This window comes from Nerophis ophidion, linkage group LG08, assembly GCF_033978795.1.
Source record: "Nerophis ophidion isolate RoL-2023_Sa linkage group LG08, RoL_Noph_v1.0, whole genome shotgun sequence".
In the NCBI taxonomy this organism is placed as follows: domain Eukaryota; kingdom Metazoa; phylum Chordata; class Actinopteri; order Syngnathiformes; family Syngnathidae; genus Nerophis; species Nerophis ophidion.
The window spans coordinates 37,547,678-37,570,810 of record NC_084618.1 but is presented as its reverse complement, the minus strand read 5'-3'; the positions used below and the strand labels follow the sequence as shown (position 1 = coordinate 37,570,810).

The 23,133-nt window shown below is 41.4% G+C and overlaps 2 protein-coding genes across 16 annotated transcripts in view; one reads left to right on the top strand and one right to left on the bottom strand.

The window, feature by feature from the left end:
• Window positions 1–23,133, top strand: part of dtnbp1b (dystrobrevin binding protein 1b) — a 158,595-nt gene that overhangs the window by 25,888 nt on the left and 109,574 nt on the right. For 3 of the 14 annotated variants that reach the window (XM_061908467.1, XM_061908474.1, XM_061908472.1), the window contains exons 3-6: window positions 7,797–9,321; window positions 11,129–11,195; window positions 11,828–11,935; window positions 14,155–14,282. The gene's annotated coding sequence lies outside the window, so the exon portion shown is untranslated. The other 11 variants (XM_061908469.1, XM_061908476.1, XM_061908475.1 and 8 more) reach the window with 11 other exon arrangements.
• On the bottom strand, window positions 67–22,411 carry mylipa (myosin regulatory light chain interacting protein a). 2 transcript variants are annotated; one of them, XM_061908463.1, is made up of 7 exons: window positions 22,279–22,411; window positions 19,156–19,346; window positions 6,910–7,095; window positions 6,507–6,704; window positions 6,260–6,424; window positions 1,281–1,722; window positions 67–1,196 (listed from the first exon to the last, which is right to left on the bottom strand). In XM_061908463.1, the coding sequence occupies exons 2-7, from the start codon at window positions 19,236–19,238 to the stop codon at window positions 1,011–1,013; spliced, it is 1,260 nt and encodes a 419-aa protein (XP_061764447.1). In that variant the 5' UTR covers window positions 19,239–19,346; window positions 22,279–22,411; the 3' UTR covers window positions 67–1,010. The 2 variants fall into 2 exon arrangements, with proteins under 2 accessions (XP_061764447.1, XP_061764446.1); XM_061908462.1 differs by having other exon boundaries at window positions 22,117–22,400.

Genomic DNA, 23,133 nt, shown 5'->3' with positions numbered 1-23,133 from the left:
ATAAATAACAATCGACTAAATATTCACATGCCTATTTTAAAAATATATCAAAACTCCAGAGCCAGGTTTGTTTTTATTTAAAAAATGTGTTTTATTAACTTTCTCCTTGGTCAAAAGCAGAATATTATAAGACCTAATATCAGTCATGTCATTAGAAAGCAACCAACAGTGGCTTTTGCTTCAGGAAACAGAAACAAAATTGGTACTTGTACGTGATGGAAAAAAGTTCCTTAACTACATTTTTTCTTCTTCTCAGACAAAAACATGTTGGAATTTTCTAAGCATAGATGGCTGTGCTGCTACATTAAGGCTGAACCTCTCTAGAAGACAAGCGGTGTGAATGCAGCTTCCTCAGTAAAGTGACATTTTTACAAAATTTAAATAGCAACATTAAATAAGAAGAAGCAGGTAGGTATTGCACAGATCTTTGTACCTTTTAGAAAAACAGACCTTTACTATGGCACCCCAGAAGAGAATTACACAGGAGACTAACAAGGCTTTTAGAGGCTTTTTCTAGTCTGTCATTTGGTATGGAGATATTTCTGTAAATGGACTTCAGCTGTTTTTATGTGTTCTATGGTGGAGTGTCTGGTGGTGGACGTTATGGGTGAACTTAAAGAAGTGCTTAGCCTCTAAAAGCCTCCTCAATGGCATTTAAAACTCAACACAAGACGAAGCTTAAAAAAACCACTACTCAGTGTCTCACTCTGTTCAATATAAAGATTAGTGAAAATCATGAAGGCTTCTAAAAAGGTGAACACCAGTTTGTACAGTGCTCTTCTAAAAACTTCATTAAAAAAAAGGGGGGTGATGTATCAGCTCAACTGATGCGATCATTTAAATTAACATTGCGGACTAAAACTTTCTTCAAAAATACACACACACACACACACACACACACACACACACATCTTGGAGGAAGTGGTTTGTCCATCAATCAGAGGGATGGTGGGGTAGAAACATTGACGTACCACAAAAAAAATAAAAAGGGTTCCCCAAAAGTCATTCCTTTACGTGTGGTAGATCTTGTCGTACTCTGTGCAGTTATGAGAAGAGGCCAGGTCGCGGCAGATTGACGCCGGGATTCCGCCGTGGTGCCGTTGGTTGTCGGCCATGGTCAGGTTGAGCAGGCTGGTGCAAGTGGGCAGGTAAACGTGCTGCACGTGCTCCACCTCCGAGCGACACACTGGACACAACTGCAAGGAAGAAATAGGACACGGATGAGTTTTTTTTAATTTCCCATGGCTAACTTTGGTGCTGTGTCGTAGGTATAGTCTCACCTGCAGCTGACTGGCGCAGGTCTGGCAGCACACTAGATGTCCGCACGGGCAGAAAGCAGCGTCGATCTGCTCCTCGCAGCACAGCATGCACAGCAGCGCCTCTTGCAGCTTCTGCAGCCTCTCCTGCAGCGCTCGACTCTGCTGGCAGCTGCCGCAGTCGGAGCCGTCGTCTTGCTGCTCCGCCTCCTCGTGATGCCGCATGTCGTCCCGGCTGGGTGAGCGTGACGACGGCGAGCCGCTGCTGGAGCGTGACATTAAGTCCATGACGCCGGCGTTGTAGAGGGCGCGGCGGGCGTGATCGTAGACTTCCTTGGACGTGCGGCGGATGTCGAAGACGTACTTCTTGCCCAGGTTGATGTTTTCGTTGAGGAAGAGGGATGCCAGGTGGCCCTTGAAGTCCCGGCTGTACTGCATCATCACCGCGTTTGTAACTGTGTCGCACCTTGACGGAGGCAGAACATAGGAGATGACATTTGCAGGAATTTTACCGGAAAAAATGTGACTTTGCTTCCAAAGAACGCTTAATGCAGGGGTGTCAAACTCGTTTTTATTGAGGGCCACATCACAGTTATGGTAGCCCTCAGAGGGCCGCTTTTAACAGTAGATATTATAAGAAGAAGAATGTATTTGCTTTATGATAATAAATAATGATGTATTTAATTACATTTTTTTAACATACGCTGTAAAAAAATATATATTTGGGTATTTCCTGTAAAAAACTGCTTAGCCGCCAGAATTTTACCGTAAAAATTGCGGGGAAGTTTACAGCTTATTACTTTAAAAAGCAGTACCACTGTTTGTTTACGGTAAAATTCTTTCAAATAATCTGCTATTTTTTTCACCACAAAAACCTACGGTCATTTTTATAGTTTATTGCTGTAAATAACGGTATGACAGTTTTTATCGTAAGATGGCAGCTCAGTCACCATAATTTTACGTATATTTTTTTGTAAATTTAAAGAGTGTACATTTTTATGGATATCTTGTTTTGAAGTCAAGCAGTTATTTAGTTTTTTTTTTTACAATTTTTGGGGGGGAATATATTAACCCCGTTTCCATATGAGTTGGGAAATTGTGTTAGATGTAAATAGAAACAGAGTACAATGATTTGCAAATCCTTTTCAACCCATATTAAATTGAATGCACTACAAAGACAAGATATTTGATGTTCAAACTCAAAAACTTTATTTTTTTTTGCAAATATTAATTAACTTAGAATTTCATGGCTGCAACACGTGCCAAAGTAGTTGGGAAAGGGCATGTTCACCACTGTGTTACATCACATTTTCTTTTAACAACGCTCAAACGTCTGGGAACCTAGGAAACTAATTGTTGAAGCTTTGAAAGTGGAATTCTTTACCATTCTTGCTTGATGTACAGCTTAAGTTGTTCAACAGTCCAGGGGTCTTGTCGTATTTTATGCTTCATAATGCGCCACACATTTTCAATGGGAGACATGTCTGCACTGCAGGCGGGCCAGGAAAGTACCCGCACTCTTTTACTTCGAAGCTTAGCTGTTGTAACACGTGGCTTGGCATTGTTTTGCTGAAATAAGCAGGGGCGTCCATGATAACGTTGCTTGGATGACAACATATGTTGCTCCAAAACCTCTACGGACCATTCAGCATTAAAAGGGGAACATTATCACCAAACCTATGCAAGCGTCAATATATACCTTGATGTTGCAGAAAAAAAGACCATGTATTTTTTTAACCGATTTCCGAACTCTAAATGGGTGAATTTTGGCAAATTAAACGCCTTTCTGTTTATCGGTCTTTTAGCGATGACGTCAGAACGTGACGTCACCGAGGTAACACACCCGCCACGTTCATTTTCACATTACAAACACCGGGTCTCAGCTCTTTTATTTTCCGTTTTTTCGACTATTTTTTGGAACCTTGGAGACATCATGCCTTGTCGGTGTGTTGTCGGACGGTGTAACAACACTAACAGGGAGGAATTCAAGTTGCACCAGAGGCAAGAAATCTGCCGCCAGACCCCATTGAATGTGCCGGAGTGTCTGCACATTTTACCGGCGGTGCTACGACAGACATGGCACAGAGATGTATGGATAACCTGCAGATGCATTTGCAACGATTAAGTCAACAAAATCACAAAGGTGAGTTTTGTTGACTTATGTGCTAATCAGACATATTTGGTCACGGCAGTTACATGCTACGCTAATCGATGCGAACATGCTATTTACGCTAGCTGTATGTACATTTGAAACTAGATACCCATATTTAATGCGAAACAAACACTTACCAATCGACGGATTTAAGTTGCTCCAGTGTCACAAGATGCGAAAGTCCTGATCGTTTGGTCTGCACATTTTACCCGCAATGCTAATAAGGCAGCCATGCTATGGGCCACTTCATTAGGTACACCCACGTTATGGCCGAATAGCGTCAATAGCTATTCGCTCAATAGCTTCAATTTCTTCTTCAATTTCGTTTTCGCTATCTGCCTCCATACTCCGACCATCTGTTTCAATACATGCGTAATCTGTTGAATCGCTTAAGCCGCTGAAATCCGAGTCTGAATCCGAGCTAATGTCGCTATATCTTGCTGTGGTAACCGCCATGTTGTTTGTATTGGCAGCCCTGTATGACATCACAGGGAAATGGGTAGTGGTTCCGAAGATAGCGAAAATAAGGCACTTTAAAGCTTTATTTAGGAATATTCCGGGACCGGTAAAATTTTGAAAAAAACTTCAAAAAATACAACAAGCCACTGGGAACTGATTTTTATTGTTTTTATCCCTTTTGAAATTGTGATAATTTTCCCCTTTAATGTGCCTTCACAGAAATCCAGGAATTCACATTGTAGGAATTTTAAAGAATGTATTTGTAAATAATGGTGGAAAATAAGTATTTGGTCAACCATTCAAAGTTCTCACTGATGGAAGGAGGGTTTGGCTCAAAATCTCACGATACTTGGCCCCATTCATTATTTCCTTAACACAGATCAATCGTCCTGTCCCCCTTAGCAGAAAAACAGCCCCAAAGCATGATGTTTCCACCCCCATGCTTCACAGTTGGTATGGTGTTCTTTGGATGCAACTCAGTATTCTTCTTCTTCCAAACACGACGAGTTGAATTTATACCAAAAAGTTATATTTTGGTTTCATCTGACCACATGACATTCTCCCAATCCTCTGTTGTATCATCCATGTATCCATTTTGGTATAAACTCAACTTGTCGTTTTTGGAGGAAGAAGAATACTGAGTTGCATCCCAAGAACACCATACCTACTGTGAAGCATGGGGGTGGAAACATCATGCTTTGGGGCTGTTTTTCTGCTAAGGGGACAGGACGATTGATCCGTGTTAAGGAAAGAATGAATGGGGCCATGTATCGTGAGATTTTGAGCCAAAACCTCCTTCCATCAGTGAAAGCTTTGAATGAATGGTTGACCAAATACTTATTTTCCACCATAATTTACAGATAAATTCTTTAAAATTCCTACAATGTGAATTCCTGGATTTTTTTTTCACATTCTGTCTCTCACAGTTGAAGTGTACCTATGATGAAAATTACAGACCTCTGTCATCATTTTAAGTGGGAGAACCTGCACAATCGGTGGCTGACTATACACTTTTTTTGCCCCACTGTACCATCACAGATGCTGGTTTTTGAACTTTGCGCCTAGAACAATCCGGATGGTTATTTTCCTCTTTGTTCCAGATGACACCACGTCCACAGTTTCCAAATATAATTTGAAATGTGGACTCGTCACACCACAGAACACTTTTCCACTTTGCATCAGTCCATCTTAGATGAGCTCAGGCCCAGCGAAGCCATTGGCGTTCCTTGGTGGTGTTGATAAATGGGTTTTGCTTTGCATAGTAGAGTTTTAACTTGCACTTACAAATGTAGCAATCAACTGTAGTTACTGACAGTGGTTTTATGAAGTGTTCCTGAGCCCATGTGGTGATATCCTTTACACACTGATGTCTGTTTTTGATACAGTGCCGCCTAAGGGATCAAAGGTCCGTAATATCATCGCTTACGTGCAGTGATTTCTCCAGATACCCTGAACCTTTTGATGATTTTACGGACCGTAGATGGTATAATCCCTAAATTTCTTGCAATAGCTTGTTGAGAAATGTTGTTCTAAAACTGTTCGACAATTTGCTTACAAAGTGGTGACCCTCGCCCCATCCTTGTTTGTGAATTACTTAGCATTTCATGGAAGCTGCTTTTATACCCAATCATGGCACCCACCTGTTCCCAATTAGCCTGCACACCTGTGGGATGTTCCAAATAAGTGTTTGATGAGTATTTCTCAACTTTATCAGTATTTATCGCCACCTTTCTCAACTTCTTTGTCACGTGTTGCTGGCATCAAATTCTAAAGTTAATGATTATTTGCAAAAAAAAAAATGTTTATCAGTTTGAACATCATATATGTTGTCTTTGTAGCATATTCAACTGAATATGGGTTGAAAAGATTTGCAAATCATTGTATTCCGTTTATATGTACATCTAACACAATTTCCCAACTCATATGGAAATGGGGTTTGTATGATATTATAATATTTTGTTGCATTATTAGATGATAATAAAGTTTAATGCAATTGCATGCAGTGTATATTTTTTAAAAGTAAAATGGAAAGAACAAATACATTCACTAAGAAAAGGTAAAATACATTGATGCATAATATTTCCAGGCATTCGCAGGCCACATAAAATGATGTGGCTGGCCATATCTGGCCCACGGGCTTTGAGTTTGACATCCCCATAAGAAGAGTTTTGTCTTGTTACACACACGCACACACACACACACACACACACACACACAAGTGACCTGGAGGTGTAGCTGCAACATAGCTCATTAAGTATCTCTAAGGTTGTTAGCTTCATAACTACTACTCCTATGTTGCCTGCTAACTTGGTTCCAATCAATCAGGCAGTCAAACAACTTGTTTTCGATTTTGTCCTAAAATAAGTTTTTTTTTTTTTTTTTTTGGTGTTACCTGTAAAAGGCGTGGGTTTCGGTGATGGCACGGTACAAGCCACTGGCGGCCCGATTGCTGATCAGCTTGAACATAAGCACTACGTTGTCGTTGGTCTCTTTGGTAACCGTCAAGTAAACGGTCTTCCCCGACTGGGTGGCAATCTGAATGACAGGATAGCTCACCCTGTTTGTTGCGAGAGAGTTTGTTGCATTTAGGATTCAAAAATGTCAGGCAAGTTGCAGCATTTGCCAATTTTGGTACGCACCGGTTAACGAGGCTGAAGTCCTCCTTGCAGATGGCGAGGCCTTCAGGTCCGACGCCGATGGCCAGACGTTGTCCGTTGGCGTCCCGGGCCCAGTGCCACTCCACGCCGTAGTGCTCCAGCAAAGAGACAAGCTGCAGGGCTTGATACTCCACAGAGCCCTGGCTGGCCCCCTCCAGAGCCTTGTGTCTGGATACAATGCTGTGGAAGACACCCAATGTCATCAATCTTATCTTTTACTGTAAAGAAAGGGGGTGCAATACTACCCACCCCCCCAGAGAGTTTACAAATAGAGACGGTTGCGTAAGACCAATGCAGTGAGTGCAACACCACTACTTGTATTGATCTCTGGGGTCAAATGCACGACCTAACTGTTCATCTGCACAGTTCGTTATTGTCCTCCTACCTGTTGATGGTGTCAGGACAGGGCTCCTCCCCACAAAGCTCCGAGTACCAGTACTGGGCTGTGTTTTGGTTGTAGTCGCCAAACTCGGCTTGGGCCAAGAGGGCACTCAGTTCCTCAGCTTGCTCCAAGCCCATGCGCAGGTGACCGTTGTGGAGGTCCTCCTTCACTTGCATGAAGAAGACGTGTCTAGAGGGGGGAAAAGGAACCAGTTAATTAAAGTTAAAGTACCAATGATAGTCACACAAACACTAGGTGTGGTGAAATTTGTCCTCTGCATTTGACCCATCCCCTTGTTCACCCCCTGATAGGTGAGGGAAACCGTAGGCAGCAGCGTTTGCCGCACCAGAGAATCCTTTTTGGTGATTTAACCCCCAATTCCAACCCTTGATGCTGAGTGCAAAGCAGGGAGGTAATGGGTCCCATCTTTATAGTCTTTGGTATGACTTGGCCGGGGTTTGAACTCACAACCTCCCAATCTCAGGGTGGACACTAACCACTAAGCCACTGAGTAGGTAATCGATTTTTCTTTGAGTGTATAAGTCACTTTGACTTGCGAGTCACTGCAACACAAAGAATGTGGGCCTTACAAGTCTTCACTGACGCATTTTCTCTTTCAAAGTCCTAAAAATGCACAGTTTGAACTTCCCTTTGAAGAAAGAAAGTGTTATCACAAGACTGAGCTAAAATATGTTGGTCCCTGATTCGTACTTGCTGTCAGACCTCCTTGAATAAAACCCATGTGAAGATCTACAGCACATTGTTGGGGAATTCTATGGGCCCACTTGTCAAGATGAAGGGTCTTTACCAACTGCTTTTGTTCGGGTTAAAGAACACCAAGTTCTGGCGTTGCCAAAGACAGCAGTCTTTTCCATTGTTTTGTCCACAAGATGTGAGGAATTCTGCACAGCGGGAAGCGAGAACACCCTGACTGATAATCCTGACATCATCGTGGCTGCCGGTGAACTGTAGTAACCTCGGCTGACGCCTATCTTCACTCGACTAAGGGCACAGTAACCTTAAGAAGATTGGAAGTGGTGACTACTGATACGCTCTGCTTTTCAGTTTTGTTTCCGCCACCGAGCAGTATCAATCAGTTTTTAGTAATTGTTAATCTTCTGAGAAATTGTACTTTAGAATATCAAGCCGGATCATACCAAACTGAACCACGTGGGGGAAAAATGCCTTAAAAGGCATTTCCTATCTACGCTTTGGCCAATAACAATTTTTAGATGTATATTGACCTACAAATTATTGTCAACATTATTTTGAAACCAAATTAACAACTAATGTAATGATAATATATAATAATAATGCAAGTATACACTTTCAAATGCAATAAACTTGTTTTCCTGGTATAATTTAACATTGTAATTGAAGTGTAAACTTTTAAATACAAGTTAAATATAATAAAAAAATTCTAAAAAATAAAATATACAAAATTTTGCACTTGAATTAAAATCACAACCAAAAGCAATAAAAAAGGTCTGTTAAGGAGGGGTGGGAGATCCTCAAATATAAACAACCCAAACAATACTGTAGCTCAGTTGTTTACTGTCTAAACAAGTTTCGTAATGGGGAAAGACGCTAGTCTCTTCTTAATGTCTCTTGTTTATGTGTTAGCAAGCTGGTGATCAATCATAGTTTTTGATTGTTTTAATTTAGTGAAGTATTATTAACCATCCGGTGTTTTACATTGGCTATCGTTGCTACCTTTTATTTACATATGCCCGCAGTTGCTGCAAACGATGCAAAAGAATGACTGTTTTTTTAACCCGTAGCAACGCATACATGGCGATTATCGAGGCTGGCAATCTTACAGACTTCATTTCCATTTATCGTCCGGGTAATTGACTTATCGAATATTGGCCTACTCCTATTATGCACATTTGACATTTTTGTGACGTTCTAACAGTAGAGGAAACACCTCCTTCCCCAGGCTTTGCTACACATTGTAACATTAAACCTGGAGCTTTGCCAACTATCCATCATTCAGCTAGGGACACAAGAGTTATATATGTGAAACTTTAGTTTTTCTTTAGCAAATGGGCTTACCTAGCATAATGTTGCTGTTAAATTTGGGGTGTAACGTTGGCACTTTAGCAAACATGCCTATGCTCGTGTTAGTAATGTTTTTGTTCTGCTTTCTCACTCTTTAAGGGTACCTTACTGTGTGTGATATTTGGATTCTAGTACATATAAAAAGTTGATAACAAGTACAAGTGCAAAAGTACAAAGACCAATACACTGTTGGAGGACGTCTGAGGCTTTGAATATGCAATCTGTCTTGACACCCATTTTTTCCTTTTGTATATCTGGCTATGTGTTCCATGGGGACGGAGGCAATGACGCTTCCTGTGCCGTCCTGAGAGACCGACTGAGGCTCTCTGGTGGATCGGCAAATATACAACAAAGGTATGTAGAAAAAACACACTAGACACGCTTCAAGAAGACATCACACGCTTCGCAGGCGAAAGTCTGCCATCCAGACCACAACAAGCAAGCGGCGTAACAAACAGAGCTTTGATACGGTGTTAAACATCCCGCACAAACACTTCCCCATTGTGTCAGGCCCAGCAGGAGTCATGTGATGCGGCGCTGTTACCTGCCTGACGCAAACAATAGGCTTGGCCTAAAGGCAGCAGGGTGCCGAGTGCCGACCTGGGGTTACTATTGGGCAAGCCGCGGAGGTTACTACAGTTCAGGTTTGCCAAAGGTTACCATCAGTCAGTCGTGCTGAGACTGGTCTACTTTGTGTAAGTGTTATGGCTCATTGTGGTATTATTTTATGTTGCATCATATTATAATACACCTGTGAAACACTTGAGACTTTAAGCTTCATTAAAGAAGAACAATTATTACTGACACTTATGCTTATGATCCATTTACAATGCATCCGGAAAGAGCTTTACTTTTTCCACATTTTGTTACAGCCTTATTTCATAATGGAATAAAAATGTTTTCGTCCTCAAATTTCTACTCCCAATACCCCATAATGACAATGTAAAAAGTTGTTTTATGATTTATTCAATTTTTTCTGTAATTGCTGCCAAAGCTGCATCAACAAAGTACTGGGCAAATGCTGTGTATACTCAAGTATATGTGATTTTTAAATGTTTTTAATTTTAATAAATGTTCAAAATTTAAAACAAAAAACTACTTTTTCCAAAACATTGTCATTGAGTTTATTTCGAACATGCAAGCATACAACATGACACATCACAATTTACAGTTTCTCTTTTTAACATGTTCAAAAAGGAGTAGGAAGAAGCAAAGCTCATTTAATCCTATCCCTTTTCTTTTACATAACAGTTGCTAAAACTTTTGTTCACGCTGTAACATAACAAAATTCGGAAAATGTTAAGCGCTGTGAATCTTTTTTAGATGCATTGTATATGTTAAACCAAATTGAATGGATCAGCACAAATCATGCAAAACCCTTCATTTATTTGAAATTTGTCACTAAAATCTTTTTTTCCAGATAGGTATTGTTTTCCTATAATATTTATTACATGTTTAACTATTTCATACAAACAAATGGTGATACACAGAACTTTTTTGTGGGTAAGGTCAGTAAAATAAACATAACACGACCCGACCACAGTTGTTGTGGGTGCACACGTGTTAACAGGTGCCTTCTTTGGCAGAACTGAGGTCAGCGATGCTAGATGAAAAACATTAGTATTATAATTAGCTGCAGGTTTTAAAAACTACAGCAGAAGACTGACTGCTCATCTGTTCCAACTGCCTTGAGGCGGAGTGAGGGAGCCATACTTTGCGACAAAAGCAAAAAAAACATGGCTGCTCCTCACGCTGACATTTTAAACAAACAAGACATTCATCCAGGAGGAAAAATATATCAGGATCAGTCTCGCTGGGCCAGCTGACTGACCGAGTAGGTGGTCATATACAGCCCAGTCAGCATGTTTTGCTGGCGATGGAGTAGAGCTCCTGCATGCACAGCTGATGAAGTTTGATGCCAAATATCTCGCAGCTACCACCGTGATCTTCTATACAACTGCAACTGTGTAGCTGCAAGAAGCTAGACTATTAGCGATATTACACAAAAACTATTAACAAACTTGAAAAAAAACATGATATTTAATAAAGTATGTCTGATTCTGATTTTGTGGCGGATCTTGGATTATACTGCCTTATATTTGTGGAAACGCCAACTGTCCTTTATGTTTTGATATTTCTAACATTTAACTGCCTCCTGTAGGACTGGAATGGGACCGCATCGAGCGCAACTTTTAACCAGGCCGATTTCGCAGGACTCTGAACGAGAGGTAGGGATCGTCAACAATATTTTGTCAGTGGTGTCAAGTAGGGAAATCAACAAATGGAAACATTTGTATTTGATTTCATTATTATTTTGGTGAAAATCCAGTATTAAAATCATTTATATATTTTATTTATATTATAAAGAAAATGTTTTTATTTTTCATACTTCTAACGCATTACTGCCTCCTACAAGCTCGAGGTTGAGCTGTGGCATATAATAAAAGCTTAAAAACACTTTCAACTCAAGGAGGTGCATCATGTCAAGTGAGCCATTCAGACATTTGCGCTAACTACATTAATAGCCATCGCAGCGTTCCATCGTTTTTAGAACCACGCTCACCAAGGTGTCAGACCATGCCAGGAATCCACCTGACCTACTTGACTGTACCGCTGTGCATCGATAAAGTGAGTGAGGGTGCTGCAGGAATTTTTAAATGTTCAACATCCTGCTCGGAATCACTGAATCCAAGAGAAAACGAGCAACAAAGTCAAATAATGTCCTTCATTCTCTTTTGCACATCTCTCTAATAAACATCTGTCCATCTTAGTCTCTTCTAACCCCGAGCCAATGTCGCCTGTTCGAGTGGGATGCAGTGAATGTCAGCTGGTTTAGTGTACAAATGTGTGTGTGTTTCAGAACAAAACAGCTCCACACACAGTGAAACCCAACACCCCTACTCAGATGCTGCAACCCGCCCCCTGGCAGCCAATCAGTGGCACAGTCCTCGGCGCTTGCAACAATGCGGTTTGTACGGGGTGCAACAAAGGTTACTAGCTGCCAATGAACTCGAGTAAACTTTGCGCTACGCCTTCCCTCTTTAATCAGGACTGATGAAATTACAAAAATATTTAGAAAATAAATTAGCGCAGACTTTTCAAATGTGACTGTGCAACCTGTTTGCGATGTTTACGTTATCATAGTTTCACTGATTCAAGTATTTTTCAAAAGGTTCACTAGTCAATAGTGTGCAAATAATAGGCTATACTCTATGTAGTATATGAAGATAGACAGACAGACAGACTTTGATTCCTAAGAAATAGCAATTGTTGAAGGACCGGAATTGACGTGTACGTAGCGCATTTGCTTACATGTTATGTACTTTGCGTAAGTTTTTTACGCAAGTTAAAAAATACCGCAAACGCAGATCTACGCTGATGTCTGTGCCTCCTCTACTTAACAGCCATAAAAAGATTAGAACTCGACCCAATTAATTACAATATATATTAATTACTGTATTTTTCGTATTATAAGTCGCCCCGGAGTATACGTCGCACCTTCCAAAAATGCATAACACAGAAGGAAAAAAACATATACACGTCGCACTGGAGTATAAGTCGAATTTTTTGGGGAAATTTATTTGATAAAATCCAACACCATGAATAGACATTTGAAAGGCAATTTAAAATAAATAAGGAATAGTGAACAACAGCTGAATAAGTGTACGTTATATGCAGCATAAATAACCAACTGAGAACGTGCCTGATATGTTAACGTAAGATATTATGTTAAGAGTCATTCAAAACACTAACATATAGAACATGCTATACGTTTACCAAACAATCTCGTCACTTCTAATCGATAAATCCGATGAAATCTTCTTCCTTGATGTCGCTTCTAACTCTGCCAACTCCAAAGGTATGCGCCACTTCCTCTTGTCGTTTTCTGCTGCATATTTCACTACGTCCAGCTTGTAATCTGCAGTACATGATTTCCCTTTCGGTCCAATTTTTGTTCAGCCCTTCTCAGTTTTAATAAGTTTCCGCCAACGATGTAATGATCCATTTTAATAGCTAAGGCAGTAGCATATGGCAGTTAGCATTCCATGACCCACAATGCACTTCTGCCATGACCTTCCCCCGCCGAATTCCTATTGGTTGACGTGTGTGTGACGATTGCTGACATTTTCTTTGTCTCTTCCGCGAATGAGATAAATAATATGAAAAACTATCAAAAAAACTGCGACTTATAGTTCGAAAAATACGGTAATTCATGCACTATTACTTTAAATTTCTTTTTCACGTAAAAAAACAACAAATTTGTAAGATGGGGTGGCTTACATTTTGTAAAGTAGTAGTAGTAGTAGTAGTAGTAGTAGTGTTAGCGACTTCCTTGTTCATCTACAGAATCCAGTCAACCTTCTTTGTTTTCACTTTATGGAACCGTACATGCAAGGGACGTCAAGGCCACATTGGGCCCTGTGCGGGTTTATACTAAAGCCTAATAAAAAGGGACTTGTAATCGAAACAGTCAGCTGGGAAAAAACAGTCTTTGGGAAAAATTCAGATTTGGTCCACTTTGGACTGCAGTGTAAACGTAGAGTTGGTCTCTAAAATGCCGCCTCCTTTCAGTTGAGTGTAAACAAAAAACATAATTGATGTTAACGCAAGATATTTTTTTTTCATTTGTTTTTGCTGCATGGCATTGCGAGCCTCTGCAATCGCTTTCGACTTTGACAGTTAGCGTCAGTCTTGCTAGTGGCAATCAGCAAAACTTCTGTTTTGTGGTCACCATGTACAGTCAGGAACGTGCCCCCAACTAGTCCAGAAATTCAGGGACTAGTGGCGAATAACTTAACTTTTGCTCTGATTAGCAAGAAGAGTAACTATAGTGTTCAATATGTGTTTTTTGTATGGGAATAAGAACAGTCCACTTATGGTACACAGGTAAAACTTAAAAAACATTTGAATGTCAATTCATGTCAGTAAGTCAATTTCAAATGTTATAAGCTCAAAGTGATATGTCAAGGCATTATTTGTTATTTTGAGAATCATGACTTACAACTTTTGAAAACCCTAACTTTTCTGAGATTTTCAATTCAAGGTTTTCAAAGTCTGTAGGTCATAATCATAGAAATGATATAGAAAATAAATACATTGTGTTTCTATGTCATACTAGTTTTGCCTTGTAAATCTAAACAAACCTACTGACAATGTTTGAGTTTCACCTCTATATGGTGTGTTTAGAACTGCTGGGAAGTTGGAAATATGAAAACAAATCATCCATCCATTTTCTACTGTTTGTCCCTTTCGGGGTTGCTGGGGCTGGAGCCTATTCCAGCAGCACTCAGGCGGAGGACATGGCACACCCAGTCGTAAGTAAATTAACAGTTTATTTGCAAAGTGACGTTGTCAACTGCTGCTAATGCATTAAAAATGACAGTTTTTTCAATCACTTTCTTTCGGCTTTTTTTTGATTAAGTCATTTGCAAGTCAGACTTTTCCGAGTTTGTGTTTGTGCCAAAAAAGTAGTTACACATTCAAATTCCAAGTAGATGAAAGTTTTGATTGTGGTTAAAATGTCTAAAAACTAGTTTTAGACGCAGTGAGACAATTCTTTGCTAGTTAATTTGTAGCCAAGTCGGCTTTAACAAACACAGGCAGAATAAATACTTGTGATAAAAATGTGTACCAGTAACCGTGTCCTCCGATCGCACCCGACAACTAAAGCACGTATAAAGGACAAGAAAATGGGTTATTTTAAAAACATCCCCTGGGCGAGTCCAGTTTAACGACGCAGGGCTTGTTTAGTTCACATCACGGAAAAAAAAAAACAGATTCATGCAAATAAGATGCTCAACAACAACAACCAACAACCATTTTTTGGAGAACCTCTCTTTGCAGATCTAGAGCTGGTTGGAGTCAAGCCACTGGGAGGAAGGTCCTCATGTCTGTACTTCCTTCTAAAAGCTCTTCTTACACACTTGAAAGCCTATTTCATGCAAGAAGCTGGCCAGAGTGTGATAGCAAAGACAGGGAAAAAGGAGCTGCAGTGGATGATAATAAGGCATGGCTAATCAAAGACTTGCTTGTGTTGGTTGCAGGCGTTAGACGCAACTTCTGAATTTAAAAAATAACTTAAACAGCCCGAGTGACCCTCTAAGCTCGACGTGGCAGACGCTTATATAAGCAGTTCTCAGCGAGCACACATTATGTAATCTTTAAAACGTCCTATAAATAGGGCTGCACAGACTCGCGCCTCGCAGGCTCTTTCTGCTTTGTTCCGAGCAGAGCTCATTTAAATGTTTACCACGACTTGCAAAAGTTACTGTGCTTCCAAAGCACTTGTTGAACACGACCTGTGTGTGCAAGCATGGATTATACTGCGGCCTAACATACGTGACACACAAACAAATGGTTGCGTGTGTGCGTGCATGATAAGGCAGAGGGCAATGGTAGCATTAGTGGGTCAAAGGTGACGGCACCATTGCTTAAAACAAAACACTCAAACTTGGGAAGGACTTGCATTTCTGCAGCAGATTCCTAAAGAAAATATTTTGCAGCAGATCCTTCAAAACAGAGCGCTCCGGTCATATACAGGATCTTTGACAAGAATTTTGGTAGTACAGTTGGGGAAATAAATTAATCCTCAGCTAGTTTGGCAAGTCCTGACAAAGATATGAACATTTAAAAACTGCGTGGAATTCTGACTAAAAGTATTTGTAGAAAATTTAAAATTCTCTATTCATTCCATCCATCCATCCATTTTCTACCGCTTATTCCCTTTCGGGGTCGCGGGGGGCGCTGGCGCCTATCTCAGCTACAATCGGGCGGAAGGTGTTTTATTTTTTCAGAGCACACACTAAGTAGAAAACAACACTTGTGACTTGTTGGCCCTATCTTGTGCGTACAAAAGATTTATAAATGAGAGCCAAAAAAGTAGTCAATTCCCTAAAATCAGATCGTTATGTGGATGAAAGACATCAGTCACAGATTCAAACCTCCCCACCACCATAAGAAAAACGAAAGAGCTCCCAAAGGACCTTGGAGACAAGATTGTAGACCTACACAAGATTGGATTGAGTACATGACAGCCAAGGGGAGGCTAGACAAGAAAGATATTCCATTGAGGGGCGGGTGAACCGTAGAATCTTGGACGAGAAGCTCTTTGCTGCAACCTGAACACTGAAAATAAGGCATGAATGCCCTTCCAGAAGGGCAATGACCCAAAACATACTGCCACAGCAAAAAAAGGAATGGCTCAAAAACAATGTGTTGTCTTTGTTCTAGACCAAGGGTGTCAAAGTGTGGGCTGGGTGCCATTTGTGGCCTGCAGCTTGTTTTTTTTTTATTGATCCGCGACAGACTCTGAAGACGAAATAAACATGTCTCATAATACATTGTGCAAAAAAAAAAACAACAACAAAAAAAAACTAAATGGTACCTGAAAACGTTTGTGATTTCCGTGTACCCTGTCATGATCATGTCTACAATTTTTTTTGCAAGAATTGGTAAATCTTGCAAAAAAAAAAACTTTTTGTATGTTTTTGGGTGCGCTAGAACCCTCAAAAAATGTTTAGTTAGTAGTATAGCAATAATAATTACGACTGTTAACATTAATGCATGTGATTAAAATTATATATATCGTGTTATCAGTAATGAGTGAAGATTAAGTACATCCAGATTAAGGCTTAACCCCAAAGACACGCACATTGTTACACAGTCTGATTACGATGAGAGACGGACAATTTCTTTTCAAAACAGAATTTTAGATACAACTGAGGTAACTTGTTGGTACTGCAGCAACACACTTTCTTCTTATTGGAGCATACATAGTTTAAAATACCATTTTAAAAGCAAAACATGAATGCTATATCAACAACAAGCAAAGGACGACATCTGTTTTAATTTACAACTTTATCAGATGTTATGTAGGAATATTTTAGCTAATTGTTCCCACCAACTCCTATCGCACCTTTTACGCAACACCTCCATCATACCCTAACCTTAATTTATCTTCACCCTCCGGGGCCCAAACCTAGCCATCTGTTGATAACCCCTGCTAATCTAGCGAGGTCAGTGCACATGCGGCAAGGTGTCCCACCCTCGCTAGACACTCTACCCCCCGCCCACCCATCAACCCTCCAACCACCCCCACCTCCTGTTTGCCTTTCACTTTCTGCCTCAAAAAGGTTACCAAATATGGGCCAGAGAATGGTGGAGTGAGACTTGATGGGGAGACAAAACAAGTTGCGACAGCTTGAATGAAGTCAACATCAAGCCAAGGCACTGTGCCAGACGGTGGCAACCAGCCTATTTAGAATGCATTTATTACCTTTGACAAGCACATTGTTGTTGTTGTTTGTTTGTGCAGTACACAAACCTTTTTGTGGAGAACTTGCTAACATACAGAAACACTGTATAAATATATATATATATTTTTTTTAAACGTTTTAAAATAAAAACAATTAGTACTGTTTAGAAATTGGACCAACATTCAAAAATACAGTGCTGTATAAGATGTAATATATAGATGCACTGCTAAACAAAAATTGGACACTTGTTTTTCATGTTTTATACCAGAATGAAAATGGTGGCATCCTCTCCGTCCAAACTAAATGTAATTTAAATCCAGATAGGACAATTCAGGCTGCCTGTGAATCAAAATTGGTTACGGGCCTGTCATCTTTTGCGCACAACAAGTTATGTTAGAATCGACAGAATGATGCTTGTTGTTTATATAAACTCAATGTTGCATTTTAAAGGCAAGTTTTTACATTACGTTCCTTTCCTTTCTTTCACAACAAGAGCTATTTGTTGAAATCTGCCTCTGTATTGTCAGAGCACACACTGCAGATTGCAGAAACCACACAATGTGACATTCCAGGATTTTTTTAACCTCACTTTTCTTAACAGTTAGTGCCTGATATCAATCCGGAATACCACAAAGAACCTTTAAAGTTCTTATAGTAGCACAATAGAGTGAACAGAACATTAGGACACAACTAAACGAGCTAGATAGGTGCCGAGAGCTCAAAATCTTTCTATTAATAGCTGCACACCCATATGGGGCTCAGAAGCACTGAGTCAGTACCTGTTATTAGTCGTTAAAGTTGTTAGAACCGTTTGCTAGGATTACGCAAAACATAGTTGGTCTTGGCCTGAATTTGTTGGGAAAATCAATAAATTTAAACATGCCTACTACGCTCAAGAGCAATGTCAATTCCCATGACAACAAAGCTGAAGCCAGAACATCCTAGACGGGCCAGGAGTTGCGCCGTTTCCCCAAACGACAACTGCAAAAATGTCAAAACGTTGCGCTGTGCCTTTGTTTGCCACAAAGCAACGCACTGTTATTCTGAGCGTGAATGGGGGGCAGTGACAGAGGTCCTGCCGGTCACAGAGAGGAGGGTCCCAGGGGGCTGGCAATGACGGCTCAGAGCCACTGGCTCACATTTCCAGCTCGGTCACAACGACCTGCAGTAACCCCGGAAGAGCTCAGAGAAGAGGTTACTGCAGGGCATGGTGGCGTTTAGGAAACAAAGGCATCAGATAATGCTCCTGGAAATTGTAAACAGTGGCTTCATTTTGTGTTTTTTACACAGTCTTAATTCAAAGGAAACTTTTTGGTTCATTCTCCAAGACTTAAGTTGCCTAAAACTTGGAAATACCTTAAAGTATATGATGTAATACTTTTAGAGCAAACTACTATCCACCAAAAATTAATAAACACACAGATGTTTATGCCGGGCTTCACGGTGGCTGAGGGGTTAGTGCGTATGCCTCACAATACGAAGGTCCTGCAGTCCTGGGTTCAAATCCAGGCTCGGGATCTTTCTGTGTGGAGTTTGCATGTTCTCCCCGTGAATGCGTGGGTTCCCTCTGGGTACTCCGGCTTCCTCCCACTTCCAAAGACATGCACCTGGGTGATAGGTTGATTGGCAACACTAAATTGGCCCTAGTGTGTGAATGTGAGTGTGAATGTTGTCTGTCTATCTGTGTTGGCCCTGCGATGAGGTGGCGACTTGTCCAGGGTGTACCCCGCCTTCCGCCCGATTGTAGCGGAGATAGGCGCCAGCGCCCCCCGCGACCCCAAAAAAGGGAATAAGCGGTAGAAAATGGATGGGAAAATGGATGTTTATGCCTACAGTCAAACATGGTGGTGGTAGCATCACAGTCGGGGGCCACATGAGGGCTGCCGATCCTGGCGAGTTACGGTTCAGTGAGAGAAAGACGGATTTTAATTACCTGGTTTGTTCCTGCAGAATAAGATGGGGCTCCACAAAGAACTTTACTCGCAGTCTCAGTCGGCAGGGCACCACATTGTCCATCTGCTGGCAAATGCGATTCCTCAGATTGAGCCACAGGTTCTCGCCTTTGCTGCCCGTGAACTGCAGCCCAAAGTAGTCCACCTCGATTATGCCTAACTTTCTGCAAACCTGGGGGAGGAGAGGAGAAACAGTGTGAATGCATCAATGCACTGCAAGGACCTGATTAATTCACATAGTTTGAAAACATTTCTGATTATATTTCTACACCGTCATTTTGCCCTGTCACTTGAAGGAAGCGTCCCGTACCGTGCCAGAATGCCAATGGTAGGGTCCGGTCCGCATAATCCAAATTTTAGCATGCAAACTAACAAAAATACTGCACTACGGTGGTGAATTACAGTATATCATGTACAGTTTTCTGATATGATTGTAAGTAGCGTGTGTTTGTATTTGGTCACATAATCCTTTAAAAGCATTTTTCTACTAAGGTCAAAGTGCACGAGTCCATCCGCAGCGCAGCAGGAAGTTCCCAGAAAAGTAACATCTGGAAGAAGGTCCACACATAGGGACAGAGGATAGGGGTCAAAATATCATATCGCTTTACCAAACATTAGTGAAAATTAATTACATCCAGGGTAAGGCTTAACCCCGAAGACGTGCACATTGTTACATGGTCTGTGTTCACGATGAGCGACGGACAATTTCTCTTCCAAACAGAACTTAAGATACAACTGAGGTAACTTGGTGGTATTGCAGCGACACACTTTCTTGTCATTGGAGCACATGAAGTTTAAATTACCATCGTAAAGCAAAACATGAACGCTACATAGACAACAAATGACGCTGGCGGAGTTGACTTGTGTCAATGTTGTCAACAAAAGTACCACAGATAAGTTCAACAATGCCTTTGCAAAATGGACAGCCACTGTTTGTGTGAAGACCAAGTCCTGTAAGAAGATGTCATTCATATCACCACAGCTGACCTGTCATACATGTGTAGGACAAACCAACTGTACTACACAAACAAGAGCATCAAGTTGCATGTGCTGGCTGGATGTCAATTTGTTTTGCTTACTGGAGAAAATTAGACTTGTCCAGCCGCGGCGCTACAGGGAGTTTCCAGGAAAGTAACATCTGGAAGAAGGTCCACACATAGGGACGGAGGATAGGGGTCGGAGGTCACCGGACCCAAATCGATCACAAGTTGACTAGTCGAGTAAATAAACTTAGTGGAATTCAGGCTGTCCGGCACCAAAATTTGACCCATAAGGAGAGGGGGTCTACAAAAAATGGTATTCAAACACAGTTTTCCAACAGGACAGCAGAATGAAGAAATTTGGCACACTTCTTCTAGAGCTGCAGCTCTAGTCGGAGGCTCGCTGAAACAAATAAAGCTTTTTATTCGACGATTCCTCTTAGCGTCGCCTTGGGTCATCACCCATCACACGACCATCAAATATACAATACGACTTGTGTTGTATTGTTAAAGGAATATTTTCATCTTATCTAGTCCCTTGGCCCAAAATGTTAATAGTTCAGTTCTAATGGTATATAAGTATAACCTGACTCTCGGCAGATCCTTGTAATTCGCTGAGCTCTACTCAAGGATGTGGGACTTCTCAATAGGAAATGTATTTCAGAAGGCGGGCCCGTGTAAAAAAAATAATTGTATGTGATGCGTGGGTTCCCTCCGGGTACTCCGGCTTCTTCCCACTTCCAAAGACATGCACATAGGGATAGGTTGATTGGCAACACTAAATTGGCCCTAGTGTGTGAATGTGAGTGTGAATGTTGTCTGTCTATCTGTGTTGGCCCTGCGATGAGGTGGCGACTTGTCCAGGGTGTACCCCGCCTTCTGCCCGATTGGAGCTGAGATAGGCACCAGCGCCCCCCGCGACCCCAAAGGGAATAAGCGGTAGGGAATGGACGGATGGATGGATAAATCACTTGTCAGTTATCCCACCCCTCACATCGAAATCAACCTGTGACGCTGGGAAATCCGTAACAGAACAGCCGACATATTGGATAACAACAGAGCGAAAACTTAGAGAACTTTTACTGAAACAATGCAGCAATGTCAGTCGACGATCGATGTCGTTTGTGCAAAGAAAATATGTCAGCACACGGCTCATCACAACGTGCCGCCATTGTTGTTTGAATCAGTCACTTTGGCGCTACATCACATCTATGAAATCCTGCCCAGTGATCCTGAATGGTTCATTATTTTTTGCAATCTTGAAGGAGTTTGCAATGCTTTCTAGCCTAGATCCTTGTGTGGAGCTCAGCGAACTAAAGGATCTGGCGAGATCCAGGTTAACATTAGTTATGTCTTATTTTATGTTACATCAAGGGTGTTTTTTTTTTTCGTGGAGCAAATTTGCCCCTGTGGCCCTCCTAGCTCTACGTCACTGAGTCCACGCCGCTTTAATAGGCAGCAGCCAGAGGGAACTTCATTACATAACATGATCGAACCCATTCACGGCATGCATACCTAATGCATGTAAAGTTTTTTGTTTTTTTTAAGAACCTAATGCCACATCCACTTTCGGAGGGACAATCGGCTGCGTGCGGCATAAAGTGTGTAGTGGAGATTTGTAAGGTTGAGAATATCAAGTGCTCGGCGACTTGAGAATGAACTCTAGTAACCTTTTGAGAAAAGCCATCCGCCTCCATGAGACCGATTGCACTGGCTATATCATCACTATGTTAAACAACAATAACCCATCCATCCATCCATTTCCCACCGCCTATTCCCTTTTGGGGTCGCGGGGGGCGCTAGCGCCTATCTCAGCTACAATCGGGCGGAAGGCGCGGTACACCCTGGACAAGTAGCCCTTCATCGCAGGACCAACACAGATAGGCAATTTGTGTAAACTACTCTTGTAACTTCACGTCTTTAAAGTAAAGTGACACAATGACAAAAGTTATCCAAACTCACCTTATTCAAACAATCCTCCCCGTTTGCCTTGGCGTCAACTTCCACTTCCATCACTACCGAGTCCGGGCGAGTAACGTGGCAAAACATTTCGTCTGGCGGCTTAAAATCTTTGGTTTACGTGTCACTCTTCACTCAGAACAAAACAAACAAAAAAACCCTTACCAAAACAATTCTCCAGCTTTCTTTATGATCCCCGTCATGTAGCCCCTGCACGACACTGGCTTACGACTTTCACTCCCAGTCTGTGTGGTGGAGCTCCAGTCGCCGGCCCGGGTCTATATGAACCGAGCAACCACGGACGAGCACCGCCCCACGCGCCGCTAGACCAGTGGCGGGGCCGCTTCTATGAGCCACTTCCGACTTTTTGGCCAATTAGAAGTGTGAATGCATGTGCACGACGCAAGCGGGGCGTTTCGGCGCCCTCGCCTGGTTGGTGTTTGTAGCGTCCAAGAAAAACTCACCTGCTCCTACTGAAGCGGACTTGTTTAGCCAAACTCCAGAGTCGGAAGGTAATGGCTTGAATACCGCGTTACAATGTCTGTGTAAATTATATATGAGAACATAGGCCATAAATAGCTGCAAAATAGGTCGGCTCGCTGTCTTGTCGACACATTTATGAAAGTTTAATGGCGGCCTTGTGTTCCCGGTCGGGCTAGCTCGCACCTGAGTGTAATTACACATACAACTATTGTTTATTTAATGAAGTTTACTATCCAAGTCATTTTACCAACCAAGATATATTAGAAATTGACTTGAAGATATTTCACTTCTATTTTCTTTTAGTGAGCAGGATAGCTTAAGTAAAATACATCAACATTCGTGATGTGCGATACTACTGATTTTGTCTTCGATCCGATACCAAGTAAAATGCAGGCTGGTATTGGCGATATCAATGCGATACCTAGTGCAAATATACCTACCTGAAGTGTATGGTAACATTTAAAGGCCTACTGGAATGAGATTTTCTTATTTAAACGGGGATAGCAGGTCCATTCTATGTGTCATACTTGATATTTT

What these genes read in the sequence shown, in the direction of transcription:
- mylipa (XM_061908462.1), bottom strand. Translation starts at nt 22,203, where the DNA reads ATGTTTTGCCACGTTACTCGCCCGGACTCGGTAGTGATGGAAGTGGAA. An exon ending in ATTCTGCAGGAACAAACCAG is followed by an intron (nt 7,096 to 19,155) that starts GTAATTAAAATC and finishes TCCCCCCTCTAG; the next exon opens with ACACGTCTTCTTCATGCAAG. An exon ending in GACTTCAGCCTCGTTAACCG is followed by an intron (nt 6,425 to 6,506) that starts GTGCGTACCAAA and finishes CGCAACAAACAG; the next exon opens with GGTGAGCTATCCTGTCATTC.